General features: G+C 39.8%; 1 protein-coding gene across 4 annotated transcripts in view; it reads right to left on the bottom strand.

Moving 5' to 3' along the window:
• Window positions 1–12617, bottom strand: part of MSH2 (mutS homolog 2) — a 53401-nt gene that overhangs the window by 23798 nt on the left and 16986 nt on the right. For all 4 annotated transcript variants that reach the window (XM_074144558.1, XM_074144559.1, XM_074144560.1 and 1 more), the window contains one exon: window positions 2966–3165. In XM_074144558.1, coding sequence (XP_074000659.1) covers window positions 2966–3165 — 200 coding nt within the window. The remainder of the gene's footprint in view (window positions 1–2965; window positions 3166–12617) is intronic.

The following is a 12617-nucleotide window of genomic DNA, read 5'->3' as shown; positions in this document are numbered from 1 at the left end:
GGTACAGTTTTTAATTTAAACTATAAGGTACTTACTGAAGCACAGATAAGTGTTTATTACATGCATTAAAGACTTTACTATTAAAACATTGCACAGAAATTAAAATCAAGTGCTAATCTTCAAACTTGAAACGTTTACATAGTTTGGCAGCAAACAGAAATATGAAAACTGACACTATTCTATCAAAGGAAAAGAGACAAATCTCGATGACTAAATGCACTTAAAACCAGCCATTCTGATGGTACAAAAGGTCTTAGAAAAAATGATGGGGAAAGAACAAGGAGCAAAATGGAAATTGGCATCAAATACAGTATGAGTTTACTAGAGGCAGCTTGTACCTATATAGCACAATGTCTGTCTGAGATAACTGCCTAAAACAAAGGGAAACCTGTAGACCTAATCAGGGCTTTTCTAAAGCATTCAATATGGTGTCACATGGGATGCTCAGATGCAAGATTCACGATTAATACAATGATCAGAAGGCAGATAAGGAGGACATCACTGACTTGCAGAAGATGAATGAGCCAGAAGGTCACCAACAATACAGTTCCTCCAGGGCTCATACAAGCATTTATCTTTTTAAGATGTGTGAATTAATGATATTAATGCACAAAGAAGGCTGCTTATAAAATTCACTAATATATACAATGTGGAAGATATCAGTAGATGAAATTGGAACAAAGTAAATCAGGAACGTAACTAACTGACCTTGAAAACTGGGCTAGCAGAAATGAAGTAAAATTTAACAATGAGTAAGATGATGCATTAATAGATAAACAAATTTCCACTATGAGTAGGGGAATAATCAGTTGGAAATGACAAAGGACAGGAAACAGCCAAGTCCGATCACAATACGGTTATAACACACCAATGCAACAGTCATGGGAAGAACAGTACTGGAACATGCAATACGTGTTATTTCCAAAAGCAGTAAGGGGTTATTCAAGCCACTGGATACAACATGGTAAAAAACCACCTGGAACCCAGCATAAAATTCCAGTACGCTGTACGTTAACAGGCTTAAAATACAGAGTGGCAGTCTGAGATGAGAAGAAAGATGCTTCAGCAGCTTCTTGAAGACAGACATCTTCGAAGTACCCAGATTTTATGCCCCAGCAACTTGAGTAATGAACAACTGCTCCCTTTTACCAGCAATAGCAAAATGATTTGATGACTCAGAGTCCTTTCCTGTCTTATGCAGGTTTCTTATGGCTAAAAAGCAAAAAAAATTGTTGTCTTTACTCACTACCCCCCTCCTCAGCTTTCATCATCCATAAAAACAAGCATCTCAACAAAGCAATGCTTCATACTGAGAGAAAGGCAATCACTGTTGAGCACTTCATGGTGTAGTTGCTCTGTCTCCCCATATCCATTCATGTGAAAATGAAGTTCTGAAACTGGCAGACACTCAGAATTGTCAAAAAACTTTCTGACTTTCCACCTCTTGATGAGTTAAAAGATTTTGTACAGTCTTAAACAGGGAAATTATCAGATCCAGTCTGAATCAGTCACATATATTCAAAATTACCAGACCATTCTTGTACCTCAAACAAGGGTGTACAGGTACAAAGAAAAATAAAAGTAACACATTTCACCTATTTAATTATCTTGGATATACTGCTGATAAATGTCCTAAGGCCAACTGATTCACATGTAAAACAGCAAGAACTTTTTGCAGTCTATTAATTTCTCCATATGGTGAGCATTAGCAGTTTGCCTTACACAGCTTGCTCCTCAAACCTTCTAAAAATTGAATTGTTTTCCTACCCCAATGTTACGACAGAAACTCTGTTGATCCAAATAACAACTCACAGAAAAAGAAGTAAAGACAGGAAGTGAGCTTTTTGAACTAATAACTCAGTTTAAGATGGAAAACCAAGAGCTCCATGCCAAGGCAAGATCAAGCAGAGTCTGTTTGGAAAAGCCAAAGGGACATGACTGAAGCAGATAAAGTGTGGCACAACTCTTTAAAAAAAAAAAAGTTATATCTGCCAGTTCCTTCCCAGTTTTAGATCTTAACTGCTTTTGGAAATAACACAGCCAGCAACCAAACATTAATATTTTAGAAGATAAGTTTCCGTACTTGAAGTCATAAAACCATAGTACAGAAAAGTACAAAATACTGGGTAATATTACTGTCTACTCAAAGAGAGGAAAGAAATTTTTGTAACTGTACCATTTCAAAAATTATTTATCTTTAAGGCTTTGGTGCTTGCTTTATGCAGAGATTTTCAAACAAATTAATGGCCTTCTATAAAAATCTGCTTTCTGACAGGCTAGGACTGCTATTGCTGTACTGAATCACACCCGTTATGCTGACACTAATCTTATTCTGCATTTTCTTGGTAACACACAGAAAAGGAAAAGAAACAGCAACCCTTGTATTTTTTAGATTTGCCTGTCATAGCATTGAGCTTCCTACTAATGAAGATCAGAAGAAACTCTGCCACCAGTACTCTTATCAAATACAGGAACATTACAATTTTAAAAATAAATAAATAGATAAATAAATAAATAAATAAAATCACTAAGCATTATTGGTATAATTGGAATGAACTGTCTTGTAATTAAATGCAAAAAAATGAAGTGCAACGTGCCTTCAAAAGGAACACAGCAATATTGTATGAATGGTTATCTTGTTTTTAAGATCATAAATCACATGCAATTGGTCAGGAACTCTTAGAGACAAGTCAATGTCACAGATTAACAAACCATCACCCAACAGTTCAAGTATTTCAGCTACGTACTAATTTGAATGCTGCTTCTTGTAACAATTTCACTATGTTTATTTTTGAGTATCTGATTGGTATTTAAGAATTTCAGCTCATTTCAAATTCAAACATCTTTACCTTTATTCCTGCAACAAAAGTACACAGGAAAACGGTAATCTTTGGAAGCCTACACAATATTTCTTTGCATCATCAACGTAGTATAAAACATTGAAAACAGACAGGGGTAGCATTACCTTCATGCTTCTCTAGTGCTTGTACAACGTTAGGCAGTTGATTAATAGCCTGATACATTCGGTAACAGTCCTGTAAGTTTGCTGCTTGTCTCTGAAATTTCTTGGCCAGACGGTTAAGATCTGGAAAGCGACGTAAGAGATCTTCTTGAAGGCACTGACGTAGTTCTGGATCCACCACAAAAGCTTCAACCAAATTCAACCTAAACAAGAAGATCGTAACAATGATTAGCACAGCATGGTCTAATGTAATGTAATGTAATGTAATTCTTTTATGTCCTTAATTAGAATGAAAACGTTTATCCGGCAGTTTCTATCTATCCCTTCTGTATGGTTGTATCCATTGGCCAACTTTCCTGATAAAAGAACAAATCAAACTAGGACAACACTTAGGCAGAGAATGCAAGGTCATTTAGCCTACATCATGCTACTGTGATTTTTAACAGTTGGGGTATCTAATGAACAGGATTGGAGTGAAATCATTTCAGGCGCAAATGCCAACATCTGTTCTGTAGGTATGTCAAAGCTCAGAATCTATTTTGAGATTAATCCTTTCCCTGCACCATAAAAAAAAGTCATCCAGTAGTCTATGAAAGAACAGATAGTAAGAAGGAAAACCCCAAACTGTAGGAAAAAAGCCACTCTTGGCAGAGTTTAACTGTCTGTGGTCAAAGCCAACCTTGACACTGTCCAGCTGTGCATCGGAACCCTTGAGGTTGGAAGGCACCTCTGGACATTGACTGACCCCTTTGCTCAAAGTAGAGTCAAACTAGAGCCAGCTGCCCAGGACTCACTTCAGTCACATTTTGGGTATCTCCAAGTATGGCTTAGTATCAACCCCTGGGATACACCTCTAGTAACTGGTCTCCAGCTGGATTTCATGCCCCTGATCACAGGCCTTTGAGCCTGGCAGTTCAGGTAGTTTTCAGTCCACTGTACTCTATACTTACCTAGTCCATACTTCATCAGATATAATGAAAGATAGTAACAAAAGCCTGCTGAAGTCAAGATAAACAATATTCTCTGCTCTCCCCTTATCCAACAACCCAGTCAATTTGCAGTAGAAGGCTACCAGGTTGGTCAGGCATGATTTTCCCTTTGTAAATCCATGCCAACTACTTCCAATCACCATCCTGCCCGTAGTACATTTAGCAATGCTTTACAGATTATTTGCTTAATCACCTTCCCAAGGATGAAGATGAGACTGACCAACCTGTAATTCCCTGGACATTTCTTTTTGCCCTCCTTGAGGACTGGAAGAAAGCAAACGTCACTCTATCTTCAGATGCCTCCTCCAACCGTCGTGACCTTTCTGAGACAATCAAGATTGGTCCTACAGTGATTTTGGCCAGCTACCTCAGCACTTTGGGGTTTATTCCTTGAGTCCCACGGACTTGTGTGTGGCCAATTCGTTTAGATGTTTTTAAGTAATGAAATAAATATTCTTTAAATGCTGAAAGCAAGCATAAATCTCAATGAGAAGTGACAGAGCATTAAATTATGTTTTCCCCACTAGAATGTAAGACAGCTTTTACACATTTCTTGCTTCCTTTTTTGCACTGGTTAACATTGTCAATTTTACGTATTTTGCATTACTTTGCATTCACAGTTAAACAAAGTCAGATATTGTTCATTTTGGAATGCCAGAGAGGTCAGAGTTCTTGGGTCACACTTTAGGAATACAAAGGAAGATCTCTGCCCCCTTCAGAGACCTCCACACATGATACACTGTGCTGATTTCTGGTTAATCACATTAACATGCTATCGATACCTTGGCTTCAGCAGGGAAGTTAATTTCATTTAGAGACATGCAAGCAGAGAAAGGACAGCTTTCACCCCATCATTTCTACTGTTTTGTTTATTGGCAGAAAAATGCAGCAGTTTCAATAACAAGAACACTTGCATTTGCAAACTGCATTGGGAATGACAATTTTTTTTGGTCATTTTGAAAGCAGTAATCTCTACATTACACTACGCAGTGTTCTGCAGAAAGAGCTAGACACCTGAAACAGCACACAGAGGTTAACATGGTGCTCTGCCTCAGCTAATTAGTAAAGACAGTCACTCAAGAAACAAAGGCCTTGTCTAAATTAACACAAGGGATAGAGATCCCTGGACAGGTAGAAGTACAATTTCTGTATGTAAAAAAAATTCAAAAGGAATGTCTTTCTGGTGCAGAAAGTGTTCTACCCACACCACTCCAGGGAACCTTCTGCATTATATCGAACAAAAATCAATGAAAAAGACAAAAGAAGAATCCTCCCTCTACATTTATCCATTCAACTATTGCCTTAATAAGTTTAAAGACTGATATTACTGACCCATAATGGTGCTTTATTTCCAAAAAGGATAGGAAACATGGGGAATCTCTAAAAGATACGGTCAAGTTTCAGCATGTATATAGAACTCATGAGAAGTAGACAGGAATATACTTAAGATACCTACTACAAGAACGCAGAACAAGATTTATATAACTAATGTCATAATAGCCAAGTAATTTCCAATTCTGATCCCTGTTGGCTTTTAAGAGCATGATTTCTAGCTTTCAGGCTTCTGTCAAACGCTTCAGAGGAATAACAAGAATTGCATGATTCTGTCACAGCAGATACATTGCCATCTTTATTAAAAATCCCCACAATTTACCTGGCAGACCAGACTTAAGACTCACATCACAAACTTTTCTCAGAACCACCAGCAGCAACTGGTGAATAAACACACTTTGTAAAGACCAGATTTTTTAATATTAAAAAAAAAACCAAAACCAAAACCAAACAAGCAAACAAAGAAAAAACAACAAAAAAACGCACAAAAGATACCCGATACAACTCCTTAACAGTCTACATATAAGCCTACTAACCAAATGTGTGCCTACTTTCCCAAGGGCATTACAGAAGGAATAAATCCCATTTGCAGATCTTCCCTTCAAAGCATCTTCAGCCCTGTCAGAGCTTACTCAGGGGCAGTAGCTGCCAACCTGTTCCTCTTCATAAGAACCAAGGAACTTGGCCGTTTTTAGTCCTGTAATCTGGAAACAACTTCTACGGCAAAAAAAAAACCAACAACACCACAGGATTCACTGAAAACTTACAATAAAGCATATCCCTACGTTCTTACTGTTACCCTGCTTGGTCTTTAGCAGTTACGATCATGGCAAACAGACACAAGAGGTTTCACTGTTCTGATGTTATTTCTCGATCATCAAAATATCACCACACATCAATCCATAAAGAGGCAGAAGTCACGAATTATCTTTGTATTTTCTTACCTGCAAAACTGCATGAAGTTCCAGTTCAAAACACCCTTTCTTCACTTAAGTGACACACACATTTGGAGAGCTTGTCTGATTGTAAAAGTTGACTTTAATCTAGAAAAATACTACTCTTGCCTGGGGTAGGAAACCAGGGTTGGCGGTTTTATCCAACCTGCTTAAGCTACAGACTACTCTAAGATTTCCAGTATAAAAGCTATTTTCTCTGGTTTTGATGACCCATCTCAGACACGCAAGAATGTGCAAAATTCAAGTCTGCCCTCTATATTAGATCCCGTCTTGCCCTCTGATAGCTTATGTTTATGCAGAGCATTTAATTTCTTACACAATCAATAACCCCGGCAGTCACCTACACATGGAATCACTTCTTGAAATGTAGTAAATTTTGCACTTGGAAGAGACCAGCAGCAACAATTTCTCTAATGCCACAGTACCTTATCTTTAAAACCCGACTGCACAGAGACTTGCCTTTGACCTGACACACCACACAAATGCCCAGCAGCCTTTCTGAATCCACGTAAAGCTCTGTTTGACAGGCAGATTACATTCTTTCTCTCTATACACATTGCTTTATACTTATTCTCATTAAAATCCAAACTACCCCTGTTCTGTCCAACCAGCCGGGCTGTTTTGGCTTTCACTAAAAGTTTGGGCCTTACTTGTGTCACCGATAAAAGCGTCAGTACCTTACTAGCCAGCTGCCATCCTGATCATTAGAGAATATCTCAAGTGCAGCTTCTAGACTCTTGAGCTTACCTTTGCCAAGATTAAAACCTTTTTGCTTTTTTTTTTTTTCCTGCTTGTGCCTTTTACACAAACAAACCCTTCACTTTCATCCCACGACTCCCTCAACTTGTTCAACGGCCTCTTGGATAAGAACCTGTCAAAGGCGTTTTGAAAGCTCTAATTTATTCTTTTTTTTTTTTTTTCCCCTCCTTTGTCCACAACAATGACAAGTTCAAAGAGTTCTCAGATCAGCATGACACAATTTTCCTCTGCCAAAATCATGCTAATTAGACTAACATCTCATGACCTTCCTAGTACTGTTCTGTCTTCCCCCCCTTTGCCAACCATGAATATAAGGCTGACAGTTTTGTGTTCACGCCACATTTTGCATAACAATTTCCTGTAAGAATACATACAAAATTGCTGAATAGAAAGGGCTACGTTAAGATAATGCATCTGTAAGCCATGCCTAATGCTCACAAGCAATAATGAAATCGAATGACAAGTTGTTTTTAATATAAAGCTTGACTGAGGAAACAAAAAAAAAAAGAAAATACAAAAAGAAACAAATAAAAAAAAAATCCAAGAAGTGGAAACAACAGCTGAGAACATTGGATCTCCTGTTTCTGCCACACAGCCGAAAGGCAAAGGAAAACAAGGCAAAAATCTTTCCACCGCAGATCTAAGGTGGCAGAGCCAAGATAACAGAAACAACTGTAACTAGTGAAACCACACTAGAACGTAAATGAAATCTTTGCTTCAAGATGGTTATTTAAATTTGCAAATTAAACCACAAAAACAACAAACAAAATCTCAGCTAATATAACTGAAAACCAACACGAGTACTTTTATTAAACTTGGAAATGATAACCCCTTTTTTTCCCTGCTATTCAAAGCTGCAGCTGTTTATCAGCTTTTAAGTGCAGTAACATGAGGTTTAGTGTGCTCTGAGAGAGAGAGAGGAACAAAAACCCGCCTATCTCCAAGTTTCTGTTGGATATTCTGGAATCCAACTGAAAGCACTTCATTCTTTCTTGTGTTTTATTGTTGGTAACAGGCACCTCTCAGACCTACCATTAACAGACAAAAGACTTAACCCTCCACACCAAAAAAAAAGACAACAGAAGTCTGTTTTTGATCTAATAAATGGCACATGCTTTCCCAAGTCTCATCAGAGCGCTTCCGTCCCACCGAGGTTTACATCTCCTTTGACATCAGAAAAGATTGCTTCTTCCTTTGATACATCTATGCAGCATTTTTCATCAGGATTTTAAGGTCACTGCACTGAACACTGCCACAACACAGAGGCTGTCAAGAAGGTTCAACCACATTACTAGGCTTTTACAGAGCTAGATATAGAAGTTTAAGTTAACGGGAAAACATCAATCAAGCCTGATTTGTATGCAGACTTCATAGAAGGATGAAAAGAATTCTGTCTGTAGAAACAATAACTAAACTAACAGATTAAAATAAAATAAAAGACTAGAGTTAGAATGAACAGAGTATTTTTAATGCCTGAGCAGGATCAGCCGGCACACAAAAAAAAACAACCAAACTAACAAACCAGTGAGCTGCACAACAATCTCTCCTCCACCAACAACCTGCAAAATCCTGGGCAGTTCTGCACCTCCCCTGCATGCTGGAAGGAGAACGCTTCCTCCAAGCACCTCTGCTCAGAAAAAGGACTCTGCATTTTTTTTTATCATATTATGAAACTCGGATCCATATATAATCGGTAATATATATATTTAATAATGAGTAATATATACATTTAATTATTACTACAGAGAAGTAACTTAAAATCCAAAATTCTGGTAGACATATTCATGGGAAAAACTGTACTAACTACAAATTCCACATGACACACGGAAAAAAGTGTTAACATTGAAATCAAATCAAGAATGCACTCTTTTACAGGAGAAGATGACTTACTTTTAAGAAGATCTTAAGGGCTGTAACTCCCCTGGCTATACAACAGCCAAGACTTCTGAAGAGCATAAATTTGTGTTCTCTGCCTGCTAAAGGGTTTTCTATGACCGTAGAGTAAGATCAGCTTTTCTGTCCAACTGTTCAACTTGATTATAGAGAATTTTTATCAGAGAAACACGACTTACAAAAGCAGCATATTAAGGATTGCTTTAAGATATGCTAAGATTTTCGCCTCATCACCAAAGTTTCAGAACATGCAGTTATACCAATTTAATTTCATATTTGCTTTATATGATGGAAAATGGGAAACACTTCACATACCATTATTTTGGTTTCCTTTGGGTTTCTTTCAAACTCAGATCTCTTCTTAATCCAGTGGAGCCAACGTAACCCTCCCTGGACACGCTTAACTCAGCTACAGAAAACTGCTAGATTCTTCTTTTCTAATCCTATAGAAATTACCAGAATAACGTAATAAACTACAGCCTCAGATACTGCCTCTTCCATAGGAGGGCAGGGCAAAGCCAAGCCACCATTTTACCTGTTCTAACTGGGGTCTCTTTTCCACGCAAAGCACTTGGGATTTTAACACTTTGGAGGAAGTCCACACTCAAGCAAGTTGCTGTAGTTGATTAATACCAGCGTTTGTGCTTTCCAGCCAGGAAAAAAAGCAAGGCACTGTCATGAGCTATAAACTTCTCCCTGGTGGCCCAACGGTTCCCTACACAAGCATCTTCTCTCTCACAAAAATCAGCCAAAGTCCAGTTGCCACCACCTCGGATAAGCAATAAATATCACCTCAAATTTGCAAAGCTCTTTTCGTGACAAATCCCAGTACACTTTACAGCCTTTGAAGTATTAAGGCAGACACCTAAGATGGGCACGCAGGAGCCTAAATCAGGTATTTGAAGCCTGATACTGAGACATCTTAGCAGCATAAAAATCACACTGACCATCCCAGGTCATTCTGCCCAATACCATCAGAGTTGTCACATGCATTTATAAAAATAACATTAAAAATTTATCAGACAAGCACAAAGAAATAATAATGCAAAAGACCTACACAACCCACACCTACTTTTGGAAGTGCTTAGTTATGCACAAAAGACTGGAAGTTACAAAACTGGAGCAATCTTTGTAAACAATCTGAAATAAAAATAGCATAAAACCTGAGGAATACGCAACCAGCAGCTTTAGAGAGATTAATACCATCAAAAGCCATTTTATTTGACTCATACACTGCAGGCTTAACATCACTGATCTTCTCAATGCTCCACCGGGTTCATACACTCACACTCAGATGACACAATGTGGTTTCTGGAGACTGTGCGCAGACAGAAGTTGCTGTGATTTCTGGTAGCGAGCCTCCAGCTGGTGGCAACATTTACCCAAGCAGCAGGAGACTTGCCATAAGCACCTGGCCAGTAAGTTCCTCCAGTACTTTTAAGACACCGGATTTTGTTTTTATTCCATTAACAACTCTAAACATTGCTCCCTGGATGAGTTCTATACATACCTCTCCAGCACATCTTACACATGAGAGAGAACATCCTAAGCAAGGGGTCAAAATCTTTCTGTGATTTTAATGAGATCGGTACAATCTGGCCCTACGATATTGTTAGCATCCAAAATCTTCTGTTTGAGTGAGTGTCACAAGTTGTTCATCTGAGTAAGCTCTCTTTTTGCTTTCCTAAAGATGCCTGCATGCACAAAGGCCTGTAGTTCAGAAACAGAGAACCCAGGCAATTCCAACAGGCCTGTGCGAGAGGCTTGCTCCCAGGTAAAGCAAGGCTTCTTCCTGCTCGGTCTGCCAAAAAAAACAGTCTCCACCTTCATATGTATTCACCTTCATGCTAAAACACTCGAGTTCTTCTGTTTCCCACCTGCTCTTGCCCAAACCGTGTGACCCTGTTAACATTTCTTCTTAGTGCGCTAGCACAAAGTTGGTTTTGTTTCCTCAGTTAAGAACATACATTCCTTCAGCACAAGAAGGACATGGACCTGTTGGAGCAGGTCCAGTGGAGGGCCACGGAGATGCTCAGAGGGCTGGAACACCTCTGCTATGAGGACAGGCTGAGAGATTTGGGGTTGTTCAGCCTGGAGAAGAGAAGGCTCCAGGGAGACCTTAGAGCCCCTTCCAGTACCTAAAGGGGGCTACAGGAGAGATGGGGAGGGACTCTATCAGAGAGTGGAGTGGTAGGATGAGGGGTAAGGGTTTTAAACTCAAAGAAGGGAGATTTAGATGAGATATTAGGAAGAAATTCTTTCCCGTGAGGGTGGTGAGACACTGGAACAGGCTGCCCAGAGAAGTTGTGGATACCCCATTCCTGAAGGTGTTCAAGGCCAGGCTGGATGGGGCTTTGAGCAACCTGGTCCAGTGGGAGGTGTCCCTGCCCATGGCAGGGGGGTTGGAACTGGATGATCTTTAAGGTCCCTTCCAGCCCAAACCATTCTATGATTCTATAAAAGCTTCCGTAATATCAAATGACTTCACAGCTTCTCCCCGAGAAAACCACTGTTACAACCTAAACCAAGAAAAAGCTAAACTAAAAGTTACAGCTTGCCTAAATAGCAACACTTTCAAGATGACAGTGAAGGACTACAACAGTGTATATACATCCTCAATTCAGAATTTAAAGTACATTACTGTTTCATGTGCAGGATGTGAAATTACAGGCTTCTAGCGATGAAGAGATAATGTTTAATAGGGTAGACTAACAGAAACAGCAAACCAGGAACAAGCAGCCCCACACTGATGCATCTTACAATCTACCTGTAATGTTTGCGTTCTTAAAGAGAATGCCATCATCCCAGCAAAATTATCGCAATACTTGTACTCTGATGACCTTCCTAGCTTCTTAGAAGATTTTGCAATGATTCCCAGCTCTAGACGCAAACAGGGAGTTTCAAAACTTTTCCTCTGCAGAAACAAAAAAAGTCATAGAGACCACGCGTGAGCTGGCTCAGTGGCACGGCTTGAAAGCTGTCCTGCTCTTTACCACAGGCAAACCACACAGCGTGGAGGAACAAAAACTGGTCAAGGCAGCTGCGGACCCCCCCCAGGCTGACACTGAAGGTAACGCTCCCAGTAGCAGCCCCCTCCTTAATCACACACCTTATTTTGCTGTGGCTGTCCTAGCTCTCCACCAGTGAGGCTCCCCTGAACCAGCTTGCTCTGGGGTGGCTCTACCAGCTGTGGACAAGCTCAGTTCTATCTTGACGTTGGCTTAAGCTGGCTAGAAAATTATGGCCTCGAGCCACCGACCCACAAACACTTCTAAGGTGGCAGAAACCAGCACTGGCACCACAAAAAGCACGAGGTAGTATTGCTACCTGCTGCTCTTCTCCACCCTGCCGTACTTTCTCCCTCAAGTCAGAAGTGAGCTCAATCAAGGGATCTCCAGGCACGTATCCAACGCCCTCAGGATGTATTTAAGTACTAGAAATTGGCCTTCATTCCACTATTACAGGGCAGGTCTTTGGACTGAACTCGCTACTACTGTTTTTTAATCTCAAATGTATAACTTGAAGCAATAATGAATATGCTGACTATTTCTTGCAGCTCTATGGAAGTAGTCCTTTCTAATGCAGAGCCCAGGGTTTGAAGGGCAGCTTTAGAACCCAGAGGAGCCACAGAAATCATGACACGCACACTTCCAGAGTGCTGGGTACAGTGCTACTGAACAGCTGGACGAAGGTGCGCCACCTCAGGCTCCCCGCTGTCTAACCTGA

This window comes from Numenius arquata, chromosome 2 (assembly GCF_964106895.1).
Source record: "Numenius arquata chromosome 2, bNumArq3.hap1.1, whole genome shotgun sequence".
NCBI classification, from domain to species: domain Eukaryota; kingdom Metazoa; phylum Chordata; class Aves; order Charadriiformes; family Scolopacidae; genus Numenius; species Numenius arquata.
Note: the sequence above shows the minus strand (reverse complement) of the source record. Positions and strands in the feature narration are given on the sequence as shown.